At 50.0% G+C, this 22,486-nt stretch overlaps 1 protein-coding gene across 6 annotated transcripts in view; it reads right to left on the reverse strand.

The window, feature by feature from the left end:
- Window positions 1-546: 546 nt before the first annotated feature.
- Window positions 547-22,486, reverse strand: part of DAP3 (death associated protein 3) — a 33,529-nt gene continuing 11,589 nt past the window's right edge. For 2 of the 6 annotated variants that reach the window (XM_036067504.2, XM_078078571.1), the window contains exons 2-13: window positions 16,662-16,776; window positions 12,343-12,465; window positions 10,835-10,936; window positions 8,750-8,858; window positions 8,532-8,633; window positions 6,244-6,374; window positions 5,475-5,555; window positions 5,230-5,388; window positions 4,668-4,727; window positions 4,017-4,106; window positions 1,575-1,692; window positions 547-846 (exon numbers count right to left, since the gene is read on the reverse strand). In XM_036067504.2, coding sequence (XP_035923397.1) covers window positions 761-846; window positions 1,575-1,692; window positions 4,017-4,106; window positions 4,668-4,727; window positions 5,230-5,388; window positions 5,475-5,555; window positions 6,244-6,374; window positions 8,532-8,633; window positions 8,750-8,858; window positions 10,835-10,936; window positions 12,343-12,465; window positions 16,662-16,703 — 1,203 coding nt within the window. In that variant the 5' untranslated portion in view covers window positions 16,704-16,776 and the 3' untranslated portion in view covers window positions 547-760. The remainder of the gene's footprint in view (window positions 847-1,574; window positions 1,693-4,016; window positions 4,107-4,667; window positions 4,728-5,229; window positions 5,389-5,474; window positions 5,556-6,243; window positions 6,375-8,531; window positions 8,634-8,749; window positions 8,859-10,834; window positions 10,937-12,342; window positions 12,466-16,661; window positions 16,777-22,486) is intronic. The other 4 variants (XM_036067507.2, XM_036067505.2, XM_036067508.2 and 1 more) reach the window with 4 other exon arrangements.

The raw sequence follows: 22,486 nt of genomic DNA on the forward strand, positions 1-22,486 counted from the left end.
TCAAGTCCAAGACGGTAGTGGCCGACCACTGAAGGAGTACCGCCCATGTGTGAGGCACTTTACACACACTGTGATGCAGTGCTCACAAACGGCCCAAAAGTTCGATCAGGTGACACAGGGCAGGACGGGGCCTGCGGGGCCCCCAGACGGCTGGTAAGTGGCAGCTGGGGCGCAGACTCGGCCTCGAGCGCTACAATGGGGGTAGGACAGGGAATTCAACGCCATGGAAATTGATTGGAGTCACTATTTTCTCAAATCTCCCCAAGCTGGCATGCACACGTGCATGAAGCAGGGGCTCCCTCCATCCGTCCGTAATACTGGGGCCCCTGCAGAGGCGACCGTGGGAGCCAGCGGACCCGCGTGGGAGGGAGAACTTAAGGGGCAAATTCGATCTCCTGACCTGAATCAAGTCTGGAAATAGAACTAGTGGAAATTTCTGCAGAATCTGGTCTCTTCAGACCCCTCGCAAGCTTGGGGTCTGGATGCTGGAGAAATTCAATTTGGCCAATCGAAGGCTCTTTCCATTTTATAAATCTAACACAACACTTTAAGAAAGATAATTTATTTAAGGGAAAGATCCATAATTACTTAAAACATGAAAACCCCACCTAATAAACTAGTTTCACGAACAAGAGGACATCTCAGGCCACTACCGTCAGTCTTCACCGAAGGCTGGCAGCTGACTCATCCTGGCCACATCCCGTCTGACTGGGTCCAGGACAGGCAATGTCCCGTCTTCCAGGCGGGCCGTGACCGCGGCTTAAAGGTAGGCGCAGAGCCGCTCCAGCTGCCCGGGGTTCGCGTTACTCAGGAACAGCAGCTCCTTTTTCCCTTCTTGTGTCTGAGCTAAAGCGGGGGAGACGCACACAGCTCGCAGCCCTGTCTGCAGCACTGTGCTGCCCAGAAACTTCTGTGCTCAGAGGCTGCGTGCTCCACGTGGCACTGGAATGTCACGACCACTGCCGAGAGACCGCGCTTCTAGACCCGTTCTCCCAGCAAACCATTCCTTTTTCTGTCTCTCTTCCTCTGTAATCTAGCATCTGTCTCTCGCTCTGTTCCAAGAACATCTTCTGGACTCTCGGACTTTGTCAAATGCCAACCCCCTCCGAAATCTCTGCACTGGGCCTCCCGGCCCACCACGTGCTGAGGCTGCTTTCTACTCCTCCCTCTGGTCTTCGAACCACCCCCTCCCACGGCAGCTAGCTCGCTCTCACCCAGCGACAGAACCACCTTGGCCTCTCCTCCGCTCGCCCGCGCCGGGGGCGGGGGGCAAGGCGGCAGCGCACGGCCCGAGGCGCTCGTGTCTGCGGACCGGGACAGCCGAGCGAGGGGCTGGCCTCTCACGTGCACGGGGCTGGGCTTCCAGCACGAGTATCTCATCCGACGTGAGAATTTGGGAAGAGATGCGCTGTCTTGTAACCACCCCCCGCCCCCCCACCTTTCCTACCGCCTCATCGGCCAGAGAGAAGTCAAGACAAAGGGAGAAAGAGAGACAGGGCAGGCTGCTGCCGCAGGAGATCAGGCTCTGACTCGGTGAGCAACACAAAGCCCGGACGGAAAGTTCTATGACCGACCTTTCTCATGTTGAAGCCAGCTGTTCTCCAGATAATACTGAACACAGCTTTCAAACTCCTCTGGGCTGTAGTTGGAGACCAGGATGGGAATAAAGGGGTCCAAGGCATCAAATCCTTCCTGGAGAAGGAAGAAGATTCGTTAAGTGACGAGTCAGCAGACAGAGTGGCCTGACTTATTAAACACTTTCCTTCCCCGCTGCTCCTCGCGCTCTGGCCAGCCTGCCGTGCACGCGCGCCACACCGGGCTGTCCTTGTGCGACACGTAATGCCCGCTGGGGGCGCCACCTGTCTGTGTGTGGACACAGTTGCGATTCTGATTTTCACAGTTCTGACTTCAACAGTCAACAACCACTTTGACGGTTCATAAACTCAAAAACAGAAACAAAATGAACAAGGGTGGCCATAAAGACCCATTAAATGGAACATACAATGAAACAAAAGAATCCACCAAACCGTATTTCAATTTTCAAACACAATACTGAAGGGACAAGGGACCTGAGTTCACTTCTGAACAGAGCACCTGGACGGAAGACGCTGCCAAGAAAGACAAAAACCGCGCCACGCAAATACTGAGCTCTCGTCTGCAGCGTCGTTTGCACGAGCCTGGGGCTAGCGGCTGGGGACCGACTCGCCCTGTGGGCTCCGACGGCGTTCGTCCCGCTGGAGAGAAGGCTCCCGCACACGGGAAGGGGGGCGAGGTGAGGCCGCACTGCTGGCCGGGATCAGTCTGCACTCACGGGTTTTTCACAGGAATTGGGAAACGCAGAGATGTGCGTGGGTGTGGATGTGCAGACACGTGCACAGAGCACATGGACGTGCGTACATGCAGGCGTGAATACTGCATCTGTTCTCAGCCTGCGCTGGGGGCCTACGGGAAGTGACACCCCAGCAGCAGTGAGCACACCGAGCACTCGGGTCCTGGAATCTAAAATCCAGCCCATGCTCAAGAGGTGGGGAATTCGGTTCCACCTCTGGAAGAAGGGAGCATATTTTAAACATTTTGTTTAAAAGTGAGCTCCAGGGACGCCTGGGTGGCTCAGTTGGTTAAGTATCTGCCTTCGGCTCAGGTCATGATCCCAGGGTCCTGGGATCACGTCCCCCACTGGGCTCCCTGCTCAGCAGGGAGTCTGCTTCTCCCTCTGCCTGATGCCCGCCCCCCGCAACGCTTGTGCATGCTCTGTCAATTAAATAAATAAAATCTTCAAATAAATAAGTAGATAAAATAAAAGTAGGCTCCACACCCAAGGTGGAGTTTGACCTCATGACCTTGAGATCAAGAGTCGCACGCTCCACCGACTGAGCCGGCCAGGGCCCCTCCCCGCCCCGGGACCTGGTATCCACATACCACTCTCCTCCACAGTGAACCAGGGCTGCCTGCGGAGTGGCTGATTCTAGGCCTGGGGCATGGAAAGTACAAGATGAGTGGGGAACATCTGTATTCCTTGCCAACTAGAGAGCAGGGGCTCAAGAATGATGGGGGCGTGTGAAGAGGACACAGAAGCCAGTTCGAAGGGGCGTCTGCTGGCCAAATCTGGAATAATTTCAGCACCAAAACAGAGATCGATAGTAAAGGTTTAGAACTCATGAAAGAGGAGTCTGCGTGTCCACAATGAAACAAGTAACTGTAAGGGGAAGGAACGTTCTCACATGTAACAATGCCAACCGACATACACGCAGAAGAAATGAGGGAGCTGGAAAATACCATCCTGCAAGTATCACAGCCGGGTTTAGGGAAGAATCACAGATGGACGCTCCGACCAGTAAGGGGCATGTGAGGAGTAACAGGATAGTTACGCAGCCTCAGCGTGAGCCTCCACAGTGACTTTACCGAGGACACAGCACATGGACGGCACCTGAACCAAGTGTTCAGACTTCACTGTGGCGGCTGCTAGGAGAGACACCAACCGGCGAAGTCACCGGACAACCCACAAAACCACCCACGACTGGCAGGTACTCTTCAAGAAAAGGTTGTAAGAGACAAAGACTGAGGTGCTGTCCCAGAGTGAAGGGACCGAAGAACCAGGACAATCAAGTGGGACGTGTGATCCAGGACTGTTTCTGTGAAGGACACTAGGAGACCTGGAAAGATCACAGCCCGTTCTCAAGATAAGTTCCCAGAATTCTATCGATGCCAGCTCCCTGATTTTGATAATTCTGCTGTGGTTATGTATTTAGAATGTCTTCGATTTTAGGAAATACACATTATTTAGAAGCAGGCAGCATGTCTCAGGTAATTGTCACATAATTCAGGGAAAAAAGTAGATGGAAAAGAATAAAACCAATATAGAAAAGCGTTAACACTTTAGGAATCTGGATGAAGTCATACAGGAATACGATTTTTCTCCAAGTCTATAATTATGTCTTAAAAAAAAACAAGTAACAAAAAAACCTCTTCAGACAGAATGACCATCTAAGGGGAACCAGATTTTCTGATGATCGGACCTTTCCCAGCAGCTCCTGGGGCAGATAGGCCTTCCGCGGTTTAAAGAGGGACCCAGTCTGGCTCAGCGTCAACACAATGGCACCTCCGTGCTGAAAGAGAGGACAAAAGGCCAAATGAGAAAAAGGCGGGAAACATAGAAAAATGCATTTTAGTCATCTGTAGATTTTCAGTCCAGGTAGATGGCAACTAAATAGGTTATTAGTCCTGGATTCGGCTCTGACCACAAACTGCTACATGATCTCACATTGATAAAAATCTTTTCCAAAGTTGATAAGATACAAAAACACTCTGAACTGCCAAGTAAAATTGTGCCAATACTTAAATACAATGGCTACTTCCCAATCCAGTGGGAAGATCAGAAACCAAATACATAAGACTTTATTTATTTTTAAAGATTTATTTGACAGAGAGAGAGACACAGCGAGAGGGAACACAAGCAGGGGGAGTAGGAGAGGGAGAAGCAGGCTTCCCGCGGAGCAGGGAGCCCGATGTGGGGCTCGATCCCAGGACCCTGGGATCATGACCTGAGCCGAAGGCAGACGCTTAACGACTGAGCCCCCCAGGCGCCCCTAAATACAGAGACTTTAAATGAAGAACCTTCTGTCCCTAAACTCTGAGACTGACGAGTAGTGGGCGTCCCGCACACTCACCCAGTCGTTTCTCACCATCTTCCTCAGGCCGTGCACGAGCGCCAGCTCCTCGGGGGCCATCTGCGCGCCGCCAGCGCCGGGGAGGGACAGAGGTCAGGCCGAGCTGCGCCTGGACGCTCCCCTGGCACAAACGACTGGCAACAACTCGAGCAGCCTCTGAGAGGGGAGGGCTGCCAGCCGCGGCCCCCACCGCCCCCCCCCCCGGCCTGTTTCGGATGAAAACCAGTCACTGAGGGAGAGCACACCCCCTCCCGACAGCGCGGCTCTCTCGGGCCCGAGGCCAGGTGCTCCAGCCCCCACACTGCAGAAACCAGTCACCTAGCCTCCTTCTGAAGATAGAGCGGCAAGGAAAACGGACAACACACAGCTTCTGCTGCGGGGGTTCTTTTCCAAATACCCGCCTTGAGTTTTCAGTGGACGGGGGGCCCCACACCCCCCTCTCCCCCAGGTGCCATTTTTATGCTACATCTTCATTCACACGCTCCTAAGGCAAGAAAATCTGCACGGGCTCCGAGGCCACGTCCCGGCCCACACGCACGGCGGCACCAGGTCAGCTTCCTACCGGGCTCTTATCTTCTCTCCTCAGCGTGGTCCTTCCCCAGAGAGCATTGACGCCGTCCACCGCCACCAGGAGGCGGAATGCCCCCGAACCGCTCTGACTCTTGAGCTCTTTGAGAACGATCCCAACGGCATCCGTGGCATTCTTCACCCGCGTCAGGCCCTGCAGGGAAGAGAGGCAGGGGCTTGCGGGCCCAGGGGACGCCTCCTCTGGAACGACACGGTACCCATCCCGTGTCTTCTTTATACCTGTTCAACCACTTCTCCCAGAGGACGGCCTTTCTCAGTGCTTTCTCGCTTATTCCAGACGTACTTCTCCTGAACTTTTATCTAAAAACAAAAATAAAAACCAGAGAAAGGCTGTTTAGACTAAAGATGAACCCATCCCTAGCTGAGAAGGTAGGAGGATAAGGTTGTTAGGAGTCAGTTTTAATCTGTTTTTCAAGCCACGTGAGAGACTCCAGTAGAGAAGTGAATGCTTTCTAGCCCTTTCCTGCCTACGGCGTAAGAACAAAACCAGTGACGCATTCTGACTAGAAAGGTCCGGGATGAGGCCTGGGCATCCACAGGTTTAAGCTCCCAGGTGACTCTGATTTATATCCAGAGTTGAAAACTCCTGGCCTGGAGACTGTATCCAAGAATCACCAGAGCAAAGAACTTTACCCTTACATTTCTGATTGCATGGAAGACCTTATCTGGAGAAAATTCTATGGCTGGAAATGTGCTTTAGGGGATTTGAGGCTGTAGCTTGGGGCAAGTCAGTGGATCCACGTGGCCTGGACTTGGCTGCTGGGAAGCCCCTCACTGCTTTGGGGACGGCTTCCTTCGCGGCTTTAGTTCACACAGAGGAGCGAGTTCCAGGTCGTGCCGCACTGTGCGTAAGACAGAGGAGAGAAGCACACAACGGCCTAGCGATCCCAGCTACGATACTAGCTTTCCACAGTCCACCGTGCTCGAGGCACAAAGATGAAGTCTATTTAAGGACCGTCCAGCATCAGACTTCTGGGAGTCTAGTCACCTGACTCAAGAAACGCTCATTCGCGGTCTTGAAGTCCTTCAGCCAGCTCGAAGCCTCCACAGGCTGGTCGAAGCGCAGCTTGTTGTAGGCCGACTGCAGGAGACCCCGGCAGTTCTTCACCCAAAGGTGAGCTAAAAAAAACAAACCAGGAAGGAAACCAGGCGGGAACTGACGGTATTCAACTCAGAACACTCTGGGCCTCTTTATGTTATGTGTTCGCTTCCCACACACTGACTCCTGAGCGACAAGGGGCGAGGGACCCCGACCCCGACGTTCACTTCCCACAGACAACTGACTCCTGAGCGACAAGGGGCGAGGGACCCCGACCCCGACGATCGCTTCCCACAGACAACTGACTCCTGAGCGACAAGGGGCGAGGGACCCCGACCCCGACGATCGCTTCCCACAGACAACTGACTCCTGAGCGACAAGGGGCGAGGGACCCCGACCCCGACGATCGCTTCCCACAGACAACTGACTCCTGAGCGACAAGGGGCGAGGGACCCCGACCCCGACGATCGCTTCCCACAGACAACTGACTCCTGAGCGACAAGGGGCGAGGGACCCCGACCCCGACGATCGCTTCCCACAGACAACTGACTCCTGAGCGACAAGGGGCGAGGGACCCCGACCCCGACGATCGCTTCCCACAGACAACTGACTCCTGAGCGACAAGGGGAGAGGGACGCCGACCCCGACGTTCACTTCCCACAGACAACTGACTCCTGAGCGACAAGGGGCGAGGGACCCCGACCCCGACGTTCGCTTCCCACAGACAAATGACTCCTGAGCGACAAGGGGCGAGGGACCCCGACCCCGACGATCGCTTCCCACAGACAACTGACTCCTGAGCGACAAGGGACGAGGGACTCCGACCCCAACGTTCGCTTCCCACAAACTGACTCCTGAGCAACAAGGGGCGAGGGACCCCGACCCTGCACTTGGAAATCTGCGTATGACTTTTGTCCCCCCCAAACTGAGCTCCTAATAGCCTATTGCTGACCAGAAGCCTTACTGATAGCAGAGTCGATGAGCTCTATGTACACCACACTGTATTCTTACAGCAGAGCAAGCTAGAGGAAAGACGATATGACTCCGAAGATCATAAGGATGAGAAAATACATTTATGGCGCACTGTTCACTGAAAGACCTCTGCATGGAAGAGGACAGGCACAGTTTAAATCGTTCAAGAGTCAATTATGTATTTTTTTTTTTTTTTAAAGATTTTATTTATTTATTTGACAGAGAGAGAGACAGCTAGAGAGGGAACACAAGCAGGGGGAGTGGGAGAGGGAGAAGCAGGCCTCCCGAGGAGCAGGGAGCCCGATGCAGGGCTCGATCCCAGGACACTGGGACCATGACCTGAGCCGAAGGCAGACGCTTAACGACTGAGCCACCCAGGCGTCCCTTCCTGGCAGTTTTTTTTTTTTTTAAAGATTTTATTTATTTATGTATTAGAGAGCGAGAGAGAGAGAAACAGCATGAGAGGGGAAAAGGTCAGAGGGAGAAGCAGGCTCGCCGCTGAGCAGGGAGCCCGATGCGGGACTCAATCCCGGGACTCCAGGATCATGACCTGAGCCGAAGGCAGTCGCTTAACCAACTGAGCCACCCAGGCGCCCATCCTTCCTGGCAGTTTTTAAAGAGAGTCAGAAAAGGTGGACGCCCATGATGCTGAACACAACGGGGAGGGCTACATGCGCAGTATAAGGCTTTAAGTGTGTCAGATCCACGCTGACGAGTCTAGAACGCTGATCAACAGCGCCACGTCAAAGGCACCCTAGGGACTCAAAACTGCTGACTGACGGGAGTAAAGCCTGTGCTACCCTCTAAGGTGGGAGTTCAAGCTCGGGGGGTTTCATCCAAGTGAGGACTGCTGGGCCAAAACGCTTCTTTTCTTTTTAAAGGTTTATTTGAGAGCGCGAGCACGTGAGCACACACGCAGGGGCAAGTGTGGGAGGGAGGGACAGAGAGCGCATCTCACGCAGAGCCCTGGCTGAGTGCGGGGCCCAACACGGGTCTGACCCCACGACCCTGAGATCAGGACCAGAGCCAAAACCGAGAGTCGGCCGCTCAACCGCCGGAGCCCCCCGGGCGCCCCCCAGATACTTCATTCTTAGTATCAAAAGGCTCTCGGAAGGTTTCCACTGCAGTTCTCTTGTTGCGCTTGCTGACGTCACACGCAACCGGCCTGTGACTACTGTGAAGTCAGGATGGGCGAGCTCCGCCCAGCTGTTCCCGGGCCATAGCCCGATGCCCGGGCCGCAACAGTGAGGAGAGGGCCTTCTTACCATCTGGAATGTGCAGAATCAGCCAGTCCTGTTTTGCACAGAAATGAATAACATGGCAAAGACTGAGGGTTTTTCCTGTCCCCGTCTCCCCATCTAAAGCACCTGTGGTTAAAGAAAACATCACCAAAAGGGTCACCTGGCCTATCAGCAAAGGGCCCCTTCCCCCCTCCTCTTTCCCCTCATTGGTCAGGACGGCTCCGGCAGACAGCAAAGGATACAGAGAACATACCGCACGGCTGGGTGAGCAAAATTGGTGTTTTTCAGGTAACGCAGAAGCTCTAGGGCTGGCTTCCTCACCATCAAGCAAGCTTCGTTGAATGTCCTCACCTGACAAAATAAGGAAGGAGGGTGGGGTGGGGCGTGGGGCACTGAGCCTAATACGGCGACCAGAGCGCCCAACTGCGCACTCAGGAGAGGCTGGGCTGGTACTGAACTGGAAAATCTATCCACAGAATTCAGCTAAAACACCCAGTAACACAATAGGCACCTTCTGATGATTTCTGTTAATGAAGCCGAGATATATTACATCAGTAAACTGAAATCTACAAATAATCGATAGCCATCTTGTCACATAGCTAGTAAACCACTTAGGATTACCGTCTTAAAAGAATGTAAAATGTTGAACTAAGTATCTGATACATAGTAAGTACTGAATAAATGTTAATTCTTTTAAATCTATTTTTAGCTCATTCTTCTAAGTATCTGGACTTTTCTCTAGAAACACATTCATGGCAGCTCAGAAGCAGGTGTGACCGGGGGCCCCACAGCCCAGGGGCCGCACTGGACGCCAGAGAACTGACACACAAGGTTCAATCCCTTTTTGTCACCAGGAATACTTTGGTGGAAAAATCTGGGAAGCACTGATACGTGTGACAGTAATTTGCAGATAAAGGATTTAATGATGTCTTTTAATGAGAACAAATACCTAACAAGTACTATTCACAAGTAGATAAGGATTAAAATAGTGTTGGTATTTTCTTTTTTAACGATTTATTTGACAGAGCGCAAAAGCACAAGCGGGGGACTGGAGGTGGGAGGGGGGGAAACCCAAGCGGACTCCCTGCTAAGCACGGAGCCCGAACTGGGGCTCGATCCCACGAGCCTGAGATCATGACCTGAGCCGAAACCAAGAGTCGGAGAGTCTCAACCGACTGAGCCAGCCAGGCGCCCCGACAGTGTTGGAATTTTTAAAGAAATCCTAACCACACAACTGGATTGGAGAAGGACTTGACAGGCAAGCTCAAACTTAATGGAAAGTGAAACCTTCCGAAAACATGATACAGATATTAAAAGAGAAATGCCATATTAGGCAATATGACAGTGCTAAAATACACAAACAATGGGGAGGGAGTTGGCCTTCATGTAAATGGAAAGAATGTATGAGTAATACCCTCCAAAGCCCTGGTGGTCAGGCCAGTCTGAAAGCAACTGGAGATGGTTACAGTGCAGAAGCTAGAAGCCGCACTGCAGATGCCAGTGGTCTAAGCACCATTACACGTGATTTCTTCTGGTGCATCCCATTTCCAAATTTAAGTACCCCCACCCCAATTTAACAGTTTTGATGACAAGGCTATCCATGTCTAGAATTAGCTCCCTTACTGGTGTCTCATTTAATCTCTTGAAATAAAGGACACAGAAGGAGTGCGATCCTCTGGCTCTGAAGCTAAAAATCACCTGCACAGACCAGTTTGCTATTTCAGTGGGAAGGAACCATCTCGGAGGCTGACAGGAATTCAGCGGGAGTGAGTCAAGAGAACCAATTATGCCAAAAACCATGCTTGCAGTTGATCCTGAATTCTTTCAATGGCTATAAAGCAACCCAAGATTAGAGGTTTGGCTTGAAGTTACAGCCACAAAACTACATTTTCTGAAAATCCATGAGAATGAAGAACAATAATGCATCTAAGTCCAAATATCACTTCTATTTGGCTCAGGAAGAGATCATGATTTTGTTTTTTCTACAGCATGCTAATTATTTTCACGGTATTATGCTAAGGCAAATATTAAATTCATTATCAACAATTATTTGAATGCCATAGGTTCTAGAAATCTGTCAGGTGGGGGACAAGGAAAATAGCAGGATACTATTTATCTAGGATTATTGTGCCTTCAATGGTGAGCCACAAATACACAGACTTAAAGTAATTATAGGAACATCACTATTTACAAAAGATAATCAATAGCCAAATTCATCTGTTTTAGATTCAAATTTCATCTGTTATAGTTTCGTACTCATTTAATCCCACCCTCTGCCCGCAACAGCGTGTCCCAAGCTCCCTCGGATCCCGTCCGGTTGTGAGCACCTGCATGCCGAAGCGAGGAGGCAGGCCGTGGGGGAAGACCGTCCTGAGGTCCTGGAGGGGAATGCGGTAGTGCTGGCCCTCATGCTGCTCCCCGTGCCTGGCCTGGGAAACAAAAGTGCCGACAGCTGCAACGGGGCCACAACGGGACAGGCACTTTACAAAAGTGGAAAGGGCCTGCGGGGCCGTATTAAGGACTGACTGGAATCTCTCAGGGCTAGAAAAGATGTCTTTCATTTCTTATCTTAGACAAAAAATGCTGGTGGTTGTCCTCAAATCCACAGTGTGTCTATAAAGCGGCTGTTGGCTCCAGGACGAAGCCAGTTGCTCGGCAACGTAAACCTGCATGTGGAGGTAACAGACAATTCCTGCCATCTGGATTCTTCTGCGCTGTGTATGGAGATGCTCCGGTCATGTGACAAGATCATCTGCACACCACAGTTTCCATAGAAACCCCAGAGGAACTGGCCAAAAAGGGACTAGGATTTCAAGGAAAACTGAAAGACACTTCAGTGACTTCCCTCATTCAATTTAGTTTATGCTTCTGAAAGCAGGTGAGTGCCAGAGACATCACGACCCCCCCACTCCCCCTGGAGCTGGTGTCCTGGGTACTGAGTTCCGGCCTCCCTTCCGTGTGCACAGTGCAGGTGAAGGTGGAGCAGGTGCAAGAAGGGAGAGGGAGGTGACCGGCTCCCTTCACGTTTATGCCCAGACCACACGACTACTGTCATGGGGGAGAGGCCACCACCGTGCTGGGGAAGGAGAAAACGCGACACCGGATGCTCACCAGAACCCTGGCTTCTGCTGACAAACCTCACTTTCAAGGCTGTTCTCACGAAATCAGGTTCGTTCCCCTCCACACACTAGGGAACCCGCCTAGAAAGGTGGAAAATAGCACCAGACTGGCCAAGAGGAGAACTGGGTTCTCTAGCTGCCCAGCCATGCGATCCTGGGCAAGTTGACTTCTTTAAGGGCTGGCTGACGACAGCTGGCTACCCATTTTTGTAAATAAGCTTTTATTTGTCTTATATATTTATTTATTATTTTAGTTATAATTATTTATGTAGTAATTATTATTTTTTAAAGCCCCACCCACTTGTTTATGGCAGAGCTAAGTAGCTGTGACAGAGACCACTTTGGCTCCTAAACCTAAAATATTGACTATCTGGTCTGTAAGGAGAAAAGCCTGCCAACCCAGCCTACAGTAAGATCAATAACTACCACACGTAACTTCTAAGGAATTGACCCGCTTTGTGCCCGACGAAATCCTGGGCACGAGTGGCCTTCAGTGGCAGGGGTTAAATCCGGTGTGGACTGGCCTGAGGTTCCTGTTCCCACAGCCTCGGACAGGGAGGAGGCTGGTGCGGGCTCCAGAACGGTCTTGGGTGCAATGTCTGACTACAGGCAGATCTGCTTTGCTTCTCTGGGTTTCGGTTCTCCTGATATGTAAAGTGAGAGCAACACAAATTATAAGGCCTACAAAAATGTCTACATACACACCAGTAACTCACCGGGTCATCCTCACTGGTGCAGGAAGTGGCTCTGGGGCTCTCATCTGGAACCTGGTTATCCAGGTGAGCAGCAAGGCTTTGGGGGGCCTGGGGCTCCCCGTGCAAAAAACGTCCAGGGTCCAACTATAAAAGAAATCATTTTCATGTTTTGGAATTAGCAGGCTTTTTTTTTAAAAAGATTTATTTAGGGGCGCCTGGGTGGCTCAGTTGGCTGAGCATCTGCCTTTGGCTCAGGTCATGATCTTAGGGTCCTGGGGTCAAGCCCTGCATGGGGTTCCCTGCTCGGTGGGGATTCTGTTTCTCCCTCTCCCTCTGTCCCTCCTCCCTGCTTGTGCTCTCTCTCTCTCTCAAATAAATACAGTGTTAAAAAAAAATAAAGATTTATTTATTTGACAGCATGACGAGCAGAGGGAAAGAGGCAGAAGCAGGCTCCCCGCTGAGCAGGCAGCCTGACGCGGAACTCGATCCCAGGACCCTGGGATCACGACCTGAGCCGAAGGCAGACGCTTAACTGACTGAGCCACCCAGGCACCCCTGCAATTAGCAAGCTTTTTATGCCTGCTACAAAACTGAGGTTTTAAGCCCCATCTACAACAGGGAAATTGTCACTAATACACAGTTTAGTGTTATGTCCAAGGAACTCTTATTTTTACAATTCCCTAGGTCCAATCACGTTGTCCATCCTCTGAATCTGCCGCAGCCTGCCTGGCTCTGGCCGAGCTCTGTCCCACGCGGAAGCAAAGCCATCTGCTAGAGAAGGTTCAGGGGCCGGGCACGGCCACCGGCAGCCTGGAGCGGGCCCCGTCCTCCTGCGCTCTGGCACACGGCCGTGGACGGCAGCCAGACGGCCGTCACAGCCACCTCTGTCCTCACGGGGCCCGTGCAGGTATTTGACAGATATCATGACACGCCCGCAACCCTTTTCTTGCTGGCTGTGCCCTGGAATAAGACTCTCTGATTAAGGACGGGGAATGAGGGAGCCTCCGGCTAAGTGAGAGAAACTGCTCGACTGGCAGCTCAGTAAACTGCACACGGGAACCCAGAACTGAGTGGTTGGGGTGTGGGATTTCAGGAGGCAAGGCTGAGAAAATGCTACCTGGAGAACCCCCTCAAAACTGAGCTGAAGGATACAGGCCTCGTGTAGAAAGGAGAAGATGGCAGCACTGTATGGCTGGGAAACAGAGTTTTCGAAGAACTAGAAAGGCAGGTGAAGTCAGCACAATGGCCTTCATTCTCATGCCGAGTCTCTGAGACCTACCTTGACGGTAGCTGGGAATCAGCCATGCTTTTTCTTTTTATATTATTTATCTATTTTAAGTCATCCTTATAACCCAATGTGGGGCTATAACCCACGACCCCGAGATTAAGAGTCATACACTCTCCCGAATGAGCCAGCCTGGTGCCCTTTCAGCCACGCTTTCTGATTAGCTGGGGTTAAACATTTTATTAGGGAGGACAAATCTTTTGGACTAGGAAAGATGAAGAGTCAAGATTTAGCGGTGAAAATACCAGTTAGAAAGTTGTTATAGAACTTTTTTTTTTTTTAAGATTTTATTTATTTGACAGAGAGAGAGAGAGAGACACCAAGAGAGGGAACACAAGCAGAGGGAGTGGGAGAGGGAGAAGCAGGCTTCCCGCGGAGCAGGGAGTGAAAGTCGTTATAGAACTTAGATGGGTATAATTTCTATGAGCAAAAGAATTGTTTAAATGTTAAAAGCAACATGCTGACACAGTACCCCAACGTGATGGACCGTCACCATGTCCACCCCAAACCATCTCGGAAACGTAGCAACAACAAGAACGAAACAGAACATCTACAACACCTGGGACGCCTGGGTGGCTCAGTCGGTTAAGCATCTGCCTTCAGCTCAGGTCATGATCCCAGGGTCCTGGGATCGAGTCCCGCACCGGGCTCCCTGCTCAGTGGGAAGCCTGCTTCTCCCTCTCCGTCTGCTGCTCCCCCTGCTTGTGCTCTCTCTCTCTCTCTGACAAATAAATAAATAAAAATCTTAAAAAAAAAAAAAGAACCTCTGCGACACCCATAGCCATGTTGGTGGTGCCGAGCCAATGAGAGCCCGGGGTCTGGGGCATCAGCGCAGGAGTCTGAACGCAACGCCCCAGAGCTGCTCAGTTTGCTCCATTCTACCGAAGACAAAGCATCAGGTCTTTACAAAAAAAAGCAGCAGATAAAAAATTAAAGATATTCAAGGGCCACAAGGTGGTGGTATTTCTACACAAATCCTGGTTGTTTTTTTTTTTTTTTTAAGTTAAATGCTTTTTGCAGCAAATTAAGACCTAGCAAAATGGATTCCTTACTTCTTACAACGTTATATAGGGCACCACCCAGATAGTCTTGTGTTTCCGGGGAAAACCACCATGGATACCATCGGCCCTGCACAGCTCTGGAGTGAGAACCAGGCAGTTCCCGAAAGAACAGCAGTCATGACCCCATCAAGGTTACTTTAAATCAATCTACAAAAAGCACAAAATTCTTCCCACTGACTCCTCGCTGCAGTTTGGACTCAGGTTGTTCTTGTCTGCCATTAAGAACAGATTTTAGCCTTTTAATGGAAATAGCTGAGGCCCGAATCTATCCCTCTGTTGATCCTTGCTCTTTTTTCATTTTATTTCTTAACCATGGGTTATTTTACCTCTACAAGTTTTATCATGAGCCCCTGGGAAAAAGAGGAGTCCTACGGAAGGAAGGGATCCTCCTCTAGGCGGTCTAATCCGTCCCAAAAGGATGAGATGGAAGTGACGAGTCCTGCCGGGGCTCTCGCCTTTCGGGATCGAGTCTGGGGCTGCTGTCTGCAGGCCCTGCGAGCCCAGGGTACCCAGGGCTGTAACGGCACTGACTCTCCTGCTGGCTTCTGGCGTCCTGGACCACAAGGACTCTCCTGCTGGCTTCTGGCGTCCTGGACCACAAGGACCACAAAGGCTACAGAGCGCAGCGCTCGAGGCCCCAGGCTTCGCAGTGAGACAGTGGGCCCTACGAACCTCACAGAACGTTCCTGCGGCAATTTACTTAGCCTTGCTAACCCTCAGGTTCTGTACCTGTGAAACAAAGGTATTTCCTACTTGCTGGGCTGGACATGACGATTTAAAGAGATAAAGCACTTCGCAATGTGCCTGGCACCTAATAAAGCCCAACAAATCATAACCATTAATGTGAAATGAGTCATCTTAGAATTCGGAGTACCTGTCCCATGGAAGGTATTGAGAAAGTATCTGCTCAATGAATGAAGTAAAGCAACACAAGGTCCTTTTTATACATGATTTTACTATTTTATTCAACTATCAGATGCTAAAAGTCTAAAGAAGCCACTTCTTTTTCTTTTAAATACTTCATTAAGGGAGGATAACCATTAATCCAATTAGATGATAACAAAGGTTAATAAAGATAACTGCAATCAAGCTTATTTAGCTATTTCTTTATTTTATTTTTAAAAGATTTTATTTATTTATTTATTTATTTATTTATTTATTTATTTTTAAGATTTTATTCATTTGACAGAGAGAGAGACAGCGAGACAGGGACCACAAGCAGGGGCAGTGGGAGAGGGAGAAGCAGGCTTCCCGCTGAGCAGGGAGCCCGATGTGGGGCTCGATCCCAGGACCCTGGGATCATGACCTGAGCCGAAGGTAGACGCTTAACGACTGAGCCACCCAGGCACCCCCCCCTTTTTTTTTTAAAAGATTTTATTTATTTATTTGAGAGAGAGAGAATGAGAGAGAGCACATGAGAGGGGGGAGGGTCAGAGGGAGAAGCAGACTCCCTGCCGAGCAGGGAGCCTGATGTGGGACTCGATCCCGGGACTCCAGGATCATGACCTGAGCCGAAGGCAGTCGCTTAACCAACTGAGCCACCCAGGCGCCCCCAGGCACCCCTTTATTTATTTGAGAGAAAGAGAGAGAGCCTGGGAGGGGGGAGGGTCAGAGGGACGAGCAGAAGCAGACTCCCTGCTGAGCAGGGAGCCTGATGCGGGACTCGATCCTGTGACTCCAGGATCATGACCTGAGTTGAAGGTAGTCACTTAACCAACCGAGCCACCCAGATGTCCCTAGCTATTTCTTTTTTAAATGTTAATTTTCCAATGACGGTACATCCCCAAGCCCCATTATTGTACTGAGGGCTGTCACTCACAGACTTTTAGGGCAGAGGGATGGAGTTGTGGTGTCCTCTCAAGTAAAATTAAATTAAAGCACTCGACAGCAGAGGTTCTCCAGAGCATGCTATTCTGGATACAGCGAATCATCTAGAAACAAGAATTCTACCTAAAGACAGTCTGCACAAAGCTGTGAGGTCAGCCAGGACTCACCTGCCGGGCCCCGGAGACAAGCCTTGTCATCCTTTTCAGCATCGTGGCTACAATCTCAAGCCAGGTGAAGAGGCAAGCCGCAACCACGCAACGGATTTGCACGATGGACTCCTACCTACAGTACAAAGAGAACACCTATAAATTGACCGAAACAAAAAACAAAACAAAAAAAGAGCAGAAAACACAAGTAAGACATTTCATAGAACAGGAAACAAATGGCTAGTAAACCCATGAAAAGATTTTCATCCTCATTACAAGTCAGGGAACTGATGAGACGCCATTCAGCCACGGTGTTGGGAAAACTGAGAAAGACAACAGGAAATGCGCCAGAGGCCATGCAGCACGGGGGGGCACTGTCCGGGGGACAGATGGGGATGTGATTGGGGGGCACTGATGAGACACTGTTGGGGGGACACTGTCGGGGGGGCACTGTCGGGAGGACAGATGGGGGGCACTGTCCGGGGGACAGATGGGGGATGTGATTGGGGGGGCACTGATGAGACACTGTTGGGGGGGCACCGTCTGGGGGCACTGTCGGGAGGACAGATGGGGGCACTGATGAGACACTGTTGGGGGGGCACTGTCGGGGGGGGCACTGTCTGGGGGTGGGGGTACAATCATCTTGGAAAACACATCTGGCATTATCTTACAAAGTTGAAAATGTACAGGTCTATGACCCATGTATTCTACTCCTTGGTATTCCAGAAAAACACTTACATGTGCACTGGGAAATATGTATAACACTGTTGACTGTAGAGTATGACTAATCAAAAACTGTAAAAAGCCCAAATACCCATTGACAGAGGAGTGGATAAACAGATACGGTCATACAATGAAACACCACACGGCAAATAAAAGAATTGACTGCAGTTACACGCAGGACATCGATGAATCTCGATGACTAATACTGTGTGAGAACTATTGTATACAACATGATATAATTTATGTAAAATTCAAAAGTGTAAAACCTAATTCATTCACTGGGGGATAGACATACATGTAATAAAACTGAAGGAGAAAGGCAGAAGGATAGCACGTGGAGAATGGGGCTTCCTCTCAGGGAGGAAGGAGGTAAGGGGGAAGGCTGGGCAGGGCACACAGTAAGACTGGGAATGCGCTATTTCTAACGCTGGGTAATGGGTACAGGAGTTTTAGTTTACTAATTTTATATTATGTGTGTTATATATATTCATTTGTACGTTGAAAATATTTCATAAGAAACCCCCTAATCTCATGGCACCTGGGTGGTTCAGATGGTTAAGCGTCTGCCTTTGGCTCAGGTCATGATCCTGGGGTCCTGGGATCGAGCCCCACATCGGGCTCCTGGCTCAGCGGGGAGCCTGCTTCTCCCTCTGCCTCTCCCCCTGCTCGTGCTCTCTCTATCTCTGTGTCTCAAATGAATAAATAAAATCTAAAAAAAAAAAAAAAGTTAAAAAAAAAACCAACCCTAATCTCTTGAGAGCTAAAAGATGTTTAAAATACTTAAATGCAACTCTCAATATTCAGTAGTGATAACATGCCTAAATCTAATCTCCAGGTAGTTACTGCTTCATTTTGGCTCATCATTTTCACCTCTTCCACCCCAAATCTTTGGCCAGCAGCAGCAACAGACGTGTGCCATTTATTCGGCTGTTACTGAGCACATGCTGGTCGGGCCCTGTGAGTAAGCGGGTGAACAAAGCTGGACGGTCCCTGACCCAGGGCGCTTACCAGTAGTCAAGAGAAGACACAAAGTGGTTTGAATTCCATCTCCATTTAGTTTCCAAGTCTACTTCTCAATGAAGATGCCAATGCATTCCTTAATTCAGGCATTCAAGGCATGTGCTTCCACGGAACATGCAGCGGTCACCCAGCCTGACCTGCCCTGTCCCCCCTGTGGCATTCCAGGGCTGCTGTGCTGTGTGGGAGAACCCCAGGCCACCAGCAGCAGTCCCCAGCATGAGTTGGGGGGGAGGGCTAACTGGGCATAAAATGCACCACTGCTCTATGGCTGAGAAATTTGAGAAATGCTGAGCAGCTATTTATTTCTTGAAGACAACATATATTAGCATAAAGTCTTTGAAAAAACTAAAGTTACTTCATTTTAACCCAAATTCTCTTGGTCTTTGAATCCTTGGAACTGCACTGTTGCAAAATACTCTCTCATTCTCCTGGATGCTAGTGGAGTAAGGAGGTGGCTGTGAGCGCAGGCCCAGGCCTGGGGATGAAGTCCTATTAGCCCACAGGCAGAGGAAGGGTCCCGTGTTCCCTGCACGCTATCTGCTCTCCTTAACTCTGCCCTGCACCTTCTCCACTGCTGTCCCACTCAGCCCGCCAGCACCACCAGCCGCCAGCCAGGACCGCAGAGAAGAGCCGAAGGGCAGGCAGGGGACTGCTGTCCTCAGCAAGGCCTGCTCGCCCGCTGCTCGCCCGCAGCTCTCAGAGCAGCTGTCTGGGCACCTGGACTTCTGGAGAGTTCCCGACAGCCCTAGAACAGGGGAGAGTGGGTCACTGGGCCTGAACTATTTATACACACAGCATGGCTTAGGCTGAACACTTGCTTTCCCTTCTCAGAGTCGGGCATTTCAGTACCCGCCAGGCCAATGACGACTACATGACCAGCGCCCAACCCCAGGCGCTGAGACTCCCTGGAAGCTGAGTTTCACTGGCCGGCACCATCTCACGCGTGTTGTCACAGTTTGCTGCTGACGTCACTGCGTCCTGTGGGATTCTAGTGGGAAAGGACTCGAAGCTTGTACCTGCTTTCCTCCACCCTGCCCAACGTGCCTTTCCCTTTGCTGACCTGCCACCGTCCCCTTCCCTGTAATAAATCACAGCCGTAAGTATGACTATGTGCTGACTTCCAAGTCCTCCTAGGCCATCAGATGGTGGGAGTGGTCTTGGCAACTGATGACACAAACACCCGGCGTCCAACACCACCCAACATCCATCACCGCCTGGTACCCCGTACCACCTGACACTGACCACCACCTGGCGCCCAACATCACCCAATGCCCATCTCCAACCAGTTCAATTTTCTTCATCCCGGCTCTTCTCAATCCTCCCCTACTTAAACCACCTCAGCTCCCTGCCCCCAGCACTGTCTTCCCCCATCCACGACAGCTAACTGCCAACACCAGTTCTAACCCTCCACATCAGCTCATCTCCAACTCCGAGCTCTCCACTCAACCTCAACTTTCTCTACTCCAAAACTACTTATGACCTGATGTGACTCCAACAATGTCTGGCCCGCCCAACCCTGCGTCCCCAATCTTCCCAATGCATTCCAATACAGACAGCTGTGGCCTGTATCTTTGAAGGGGGGATGGGTCCTGGAGAGAAACAAGCAGATGACAGGTCCTGAGGTCAATTCTTCCCATAGGTGTGCCTGTGGTCATTGGGGCCATTATTCTGGCCATGTTTTAGATATTATGGGAAATGCTGGTCAGGAAAATGTGATCAGCTCTCTATCCCAGGACACTACCATCTTGTATCCATATTACAACAATTAGTCTACCAGTTTCCAGCCATGAACTTCTCCATCCATTCTTTCCACTAAAGTCTTGCTTAAAATCCTTCAATATTTCCCCGCGGCTTTTTAAAGGTAAAGGCTACACACACACAAATAATAGAAGTTACTTCAGGGGCTCCTGGGAGGCACAGCTGGCTGAGCGTCTGACTCTTCGTTTTGGCTCAGGTCGTGATCTCATGGTGGTGAGATCGAGCCCCATGTCTGCTTTAGAGTCTCTTCCTGTCCCTCTGCCCCTCCTGCTTATGAACATGCTTGCATGCTCTCGCTCTCTCAAATAAATAAATAAATATTTTAAAAATGTTAATTACTTTAAAAACAAGGGGGTTAGGTGGGGAATCTTAAAAGTTTGATCTCAAATCAAACAACCTGACTAAACCATGTTTTCCTTGTCTTTTAAAATACCCGTTTGCAGAATAAATCTTATTGACAGGCCACATGTAAGCAGAAGAGAGGAATATTTGCTGATTCCACTTTTTAGGGCATATACAAATCAGGGCAGTGCAAGATAAAGGCTCACAGCCACCAGTACTAATTTCTCCTTTCAGGTTTTCCATGTCCTTTGCAGGAGCACAGATTAGACATATGGCTTATTACTAGAAGGTAGGTATGGGGACAGAGTTCCCATGAGAACAGACTGATGGTACAAGATGAAAAGAATTATGGGGATGGACGGTGGTAACAGCTGCACAATGATGTGGGTGTGACCTCATGGAACCGCACACTTAAAAATTATGGTAAATTTCACGTTCTGCATATTTTACCACAACAAAACAAATGACTGATGGTAAAATCAAAGATAAATCAAGGGTAGATTGTCCACTTCTCTTCCAAGACAGAAGAGTCCTCTCTCCGATCCCATGCTTTGTTTTAAATGGGTATGAAACAAACAAATCCCAGAGACGAGTCATTTCCTTAGTCTTTAAGCCATCTGAAGATTTGCTAGGGGCACCTGGAAGGGACACTTGCTCACCACTGTATTTGAAGTTTTGCCACTACTCTGATGAAAGTTAGAGTCCTCTTTCTAAAATAAAAGTCTTCTCACATTGGAAGCGCAAATGCATACTGAGACGGAAATCAGAAAAGGCCCGTACCAAATCTAGAAAGGTATCCCAAAGACTATATGCTAAGACTAAGACTTCAGGGATCACAAAAATCAGTTTTTCTAATTTAACTTGTACTGGAGGTCACTGCAGAGCCACCTGCAGTTGAAAGAAAAACTCCGCGCGCCCTTTCCCCAGGGCTCCCCGGTGGTCACAGGACGCACTGCAACCGCACGCCCAGACGCAGATGTCCGCAGAGCTCATGTGCAGGACATGTCCATCACCTCAAGCATCTCCTCAAGGATCCCTCATGCTGTCCTTTCCGAGTCTCCCCCACTTTCCTCCCCCTGCTTAACCCCTGACGACCACTCATCTGTTCTCCACTGCTGTGATTTTGTCATTTCAAGGATGTTATATGAATGAAATAGCACGGTATGTTGTCCATCATCGACGGCGCGAACATGTCCAGTCAGGGGGAACGCAAACACAGGCCACATGGTTTTCAGACAGCTTTTCTGGAAAATTCTTTCACAATCTGAGCTGAAATGTCTCCCTGCAGCTTCCATTCACTGTCCCAGTCCTTCTCTTGGGTTCTACAAGCCATTTTCCACATGATAAACTGAAGGTAGTTATGTGCTCAGTTTTTTCTTTTCCTGGCTAAATGCCTACAGCTTTTTAAAGCAATCATTACACAATACAAGTCCCTTCCCCACATAACTGATCAATACTCTTTAGGTATGACCTATCATTTTTAGATTTTCTATTTTAAGAGTGACTATTTTTTTAAAAATATTTTATTTAATTTTTTTGACAGAGAGAGCAAGAGAGAGCACAAGCAGGGGGAAGAGCAGAGGGGGAGGGAGAAGCAGACCCCCCTGCTGAGCAGGGAGCCTGATGCAGGACTCGATCCCAGGACCTGACCCAAAGGGAGACGCTTCACCAACTGAGCCACCCAGGCACACCAAAAGTGACTTTTTAAACGTTCTATTACATCACTGTTTCATTGAGAATGCAGTTCATTAAAATCATCAGTTCTCTTTTTTCTTTTTTAAAGATTTTATTTATTTGAGAGAGAGAGACACACAGCGAGAGAGGGAACACAAGCAGGGGGAGTGGGAGAGGGAGAAGCAGGCTTCCCGCGGAGCAGGGAGCCCGATGCGGGGCTCGATCCCAGGACCCCAGGATCATGACCTGAGCCGAAGGCAGACGCTTAACGACTGAGCCACCCAGGTGCCCCATCAGTTCTCTTTTTTTTTTTTTTTAAATAGTTACTT

The sequence above is a fragment of the Halichoerus grypus genome, chromosome 7, assembly GCF_964656455.1.
Source record: "Halichoerus grypus chromosome 7, mHalGry1.hap1.1, whole genome shotgun sequence".
NCBI lineage: Eukaryota > Metazoa > Chordata > Mammalia > Carnivora > Phocidae > Halichoerus > Halichoerus grypus.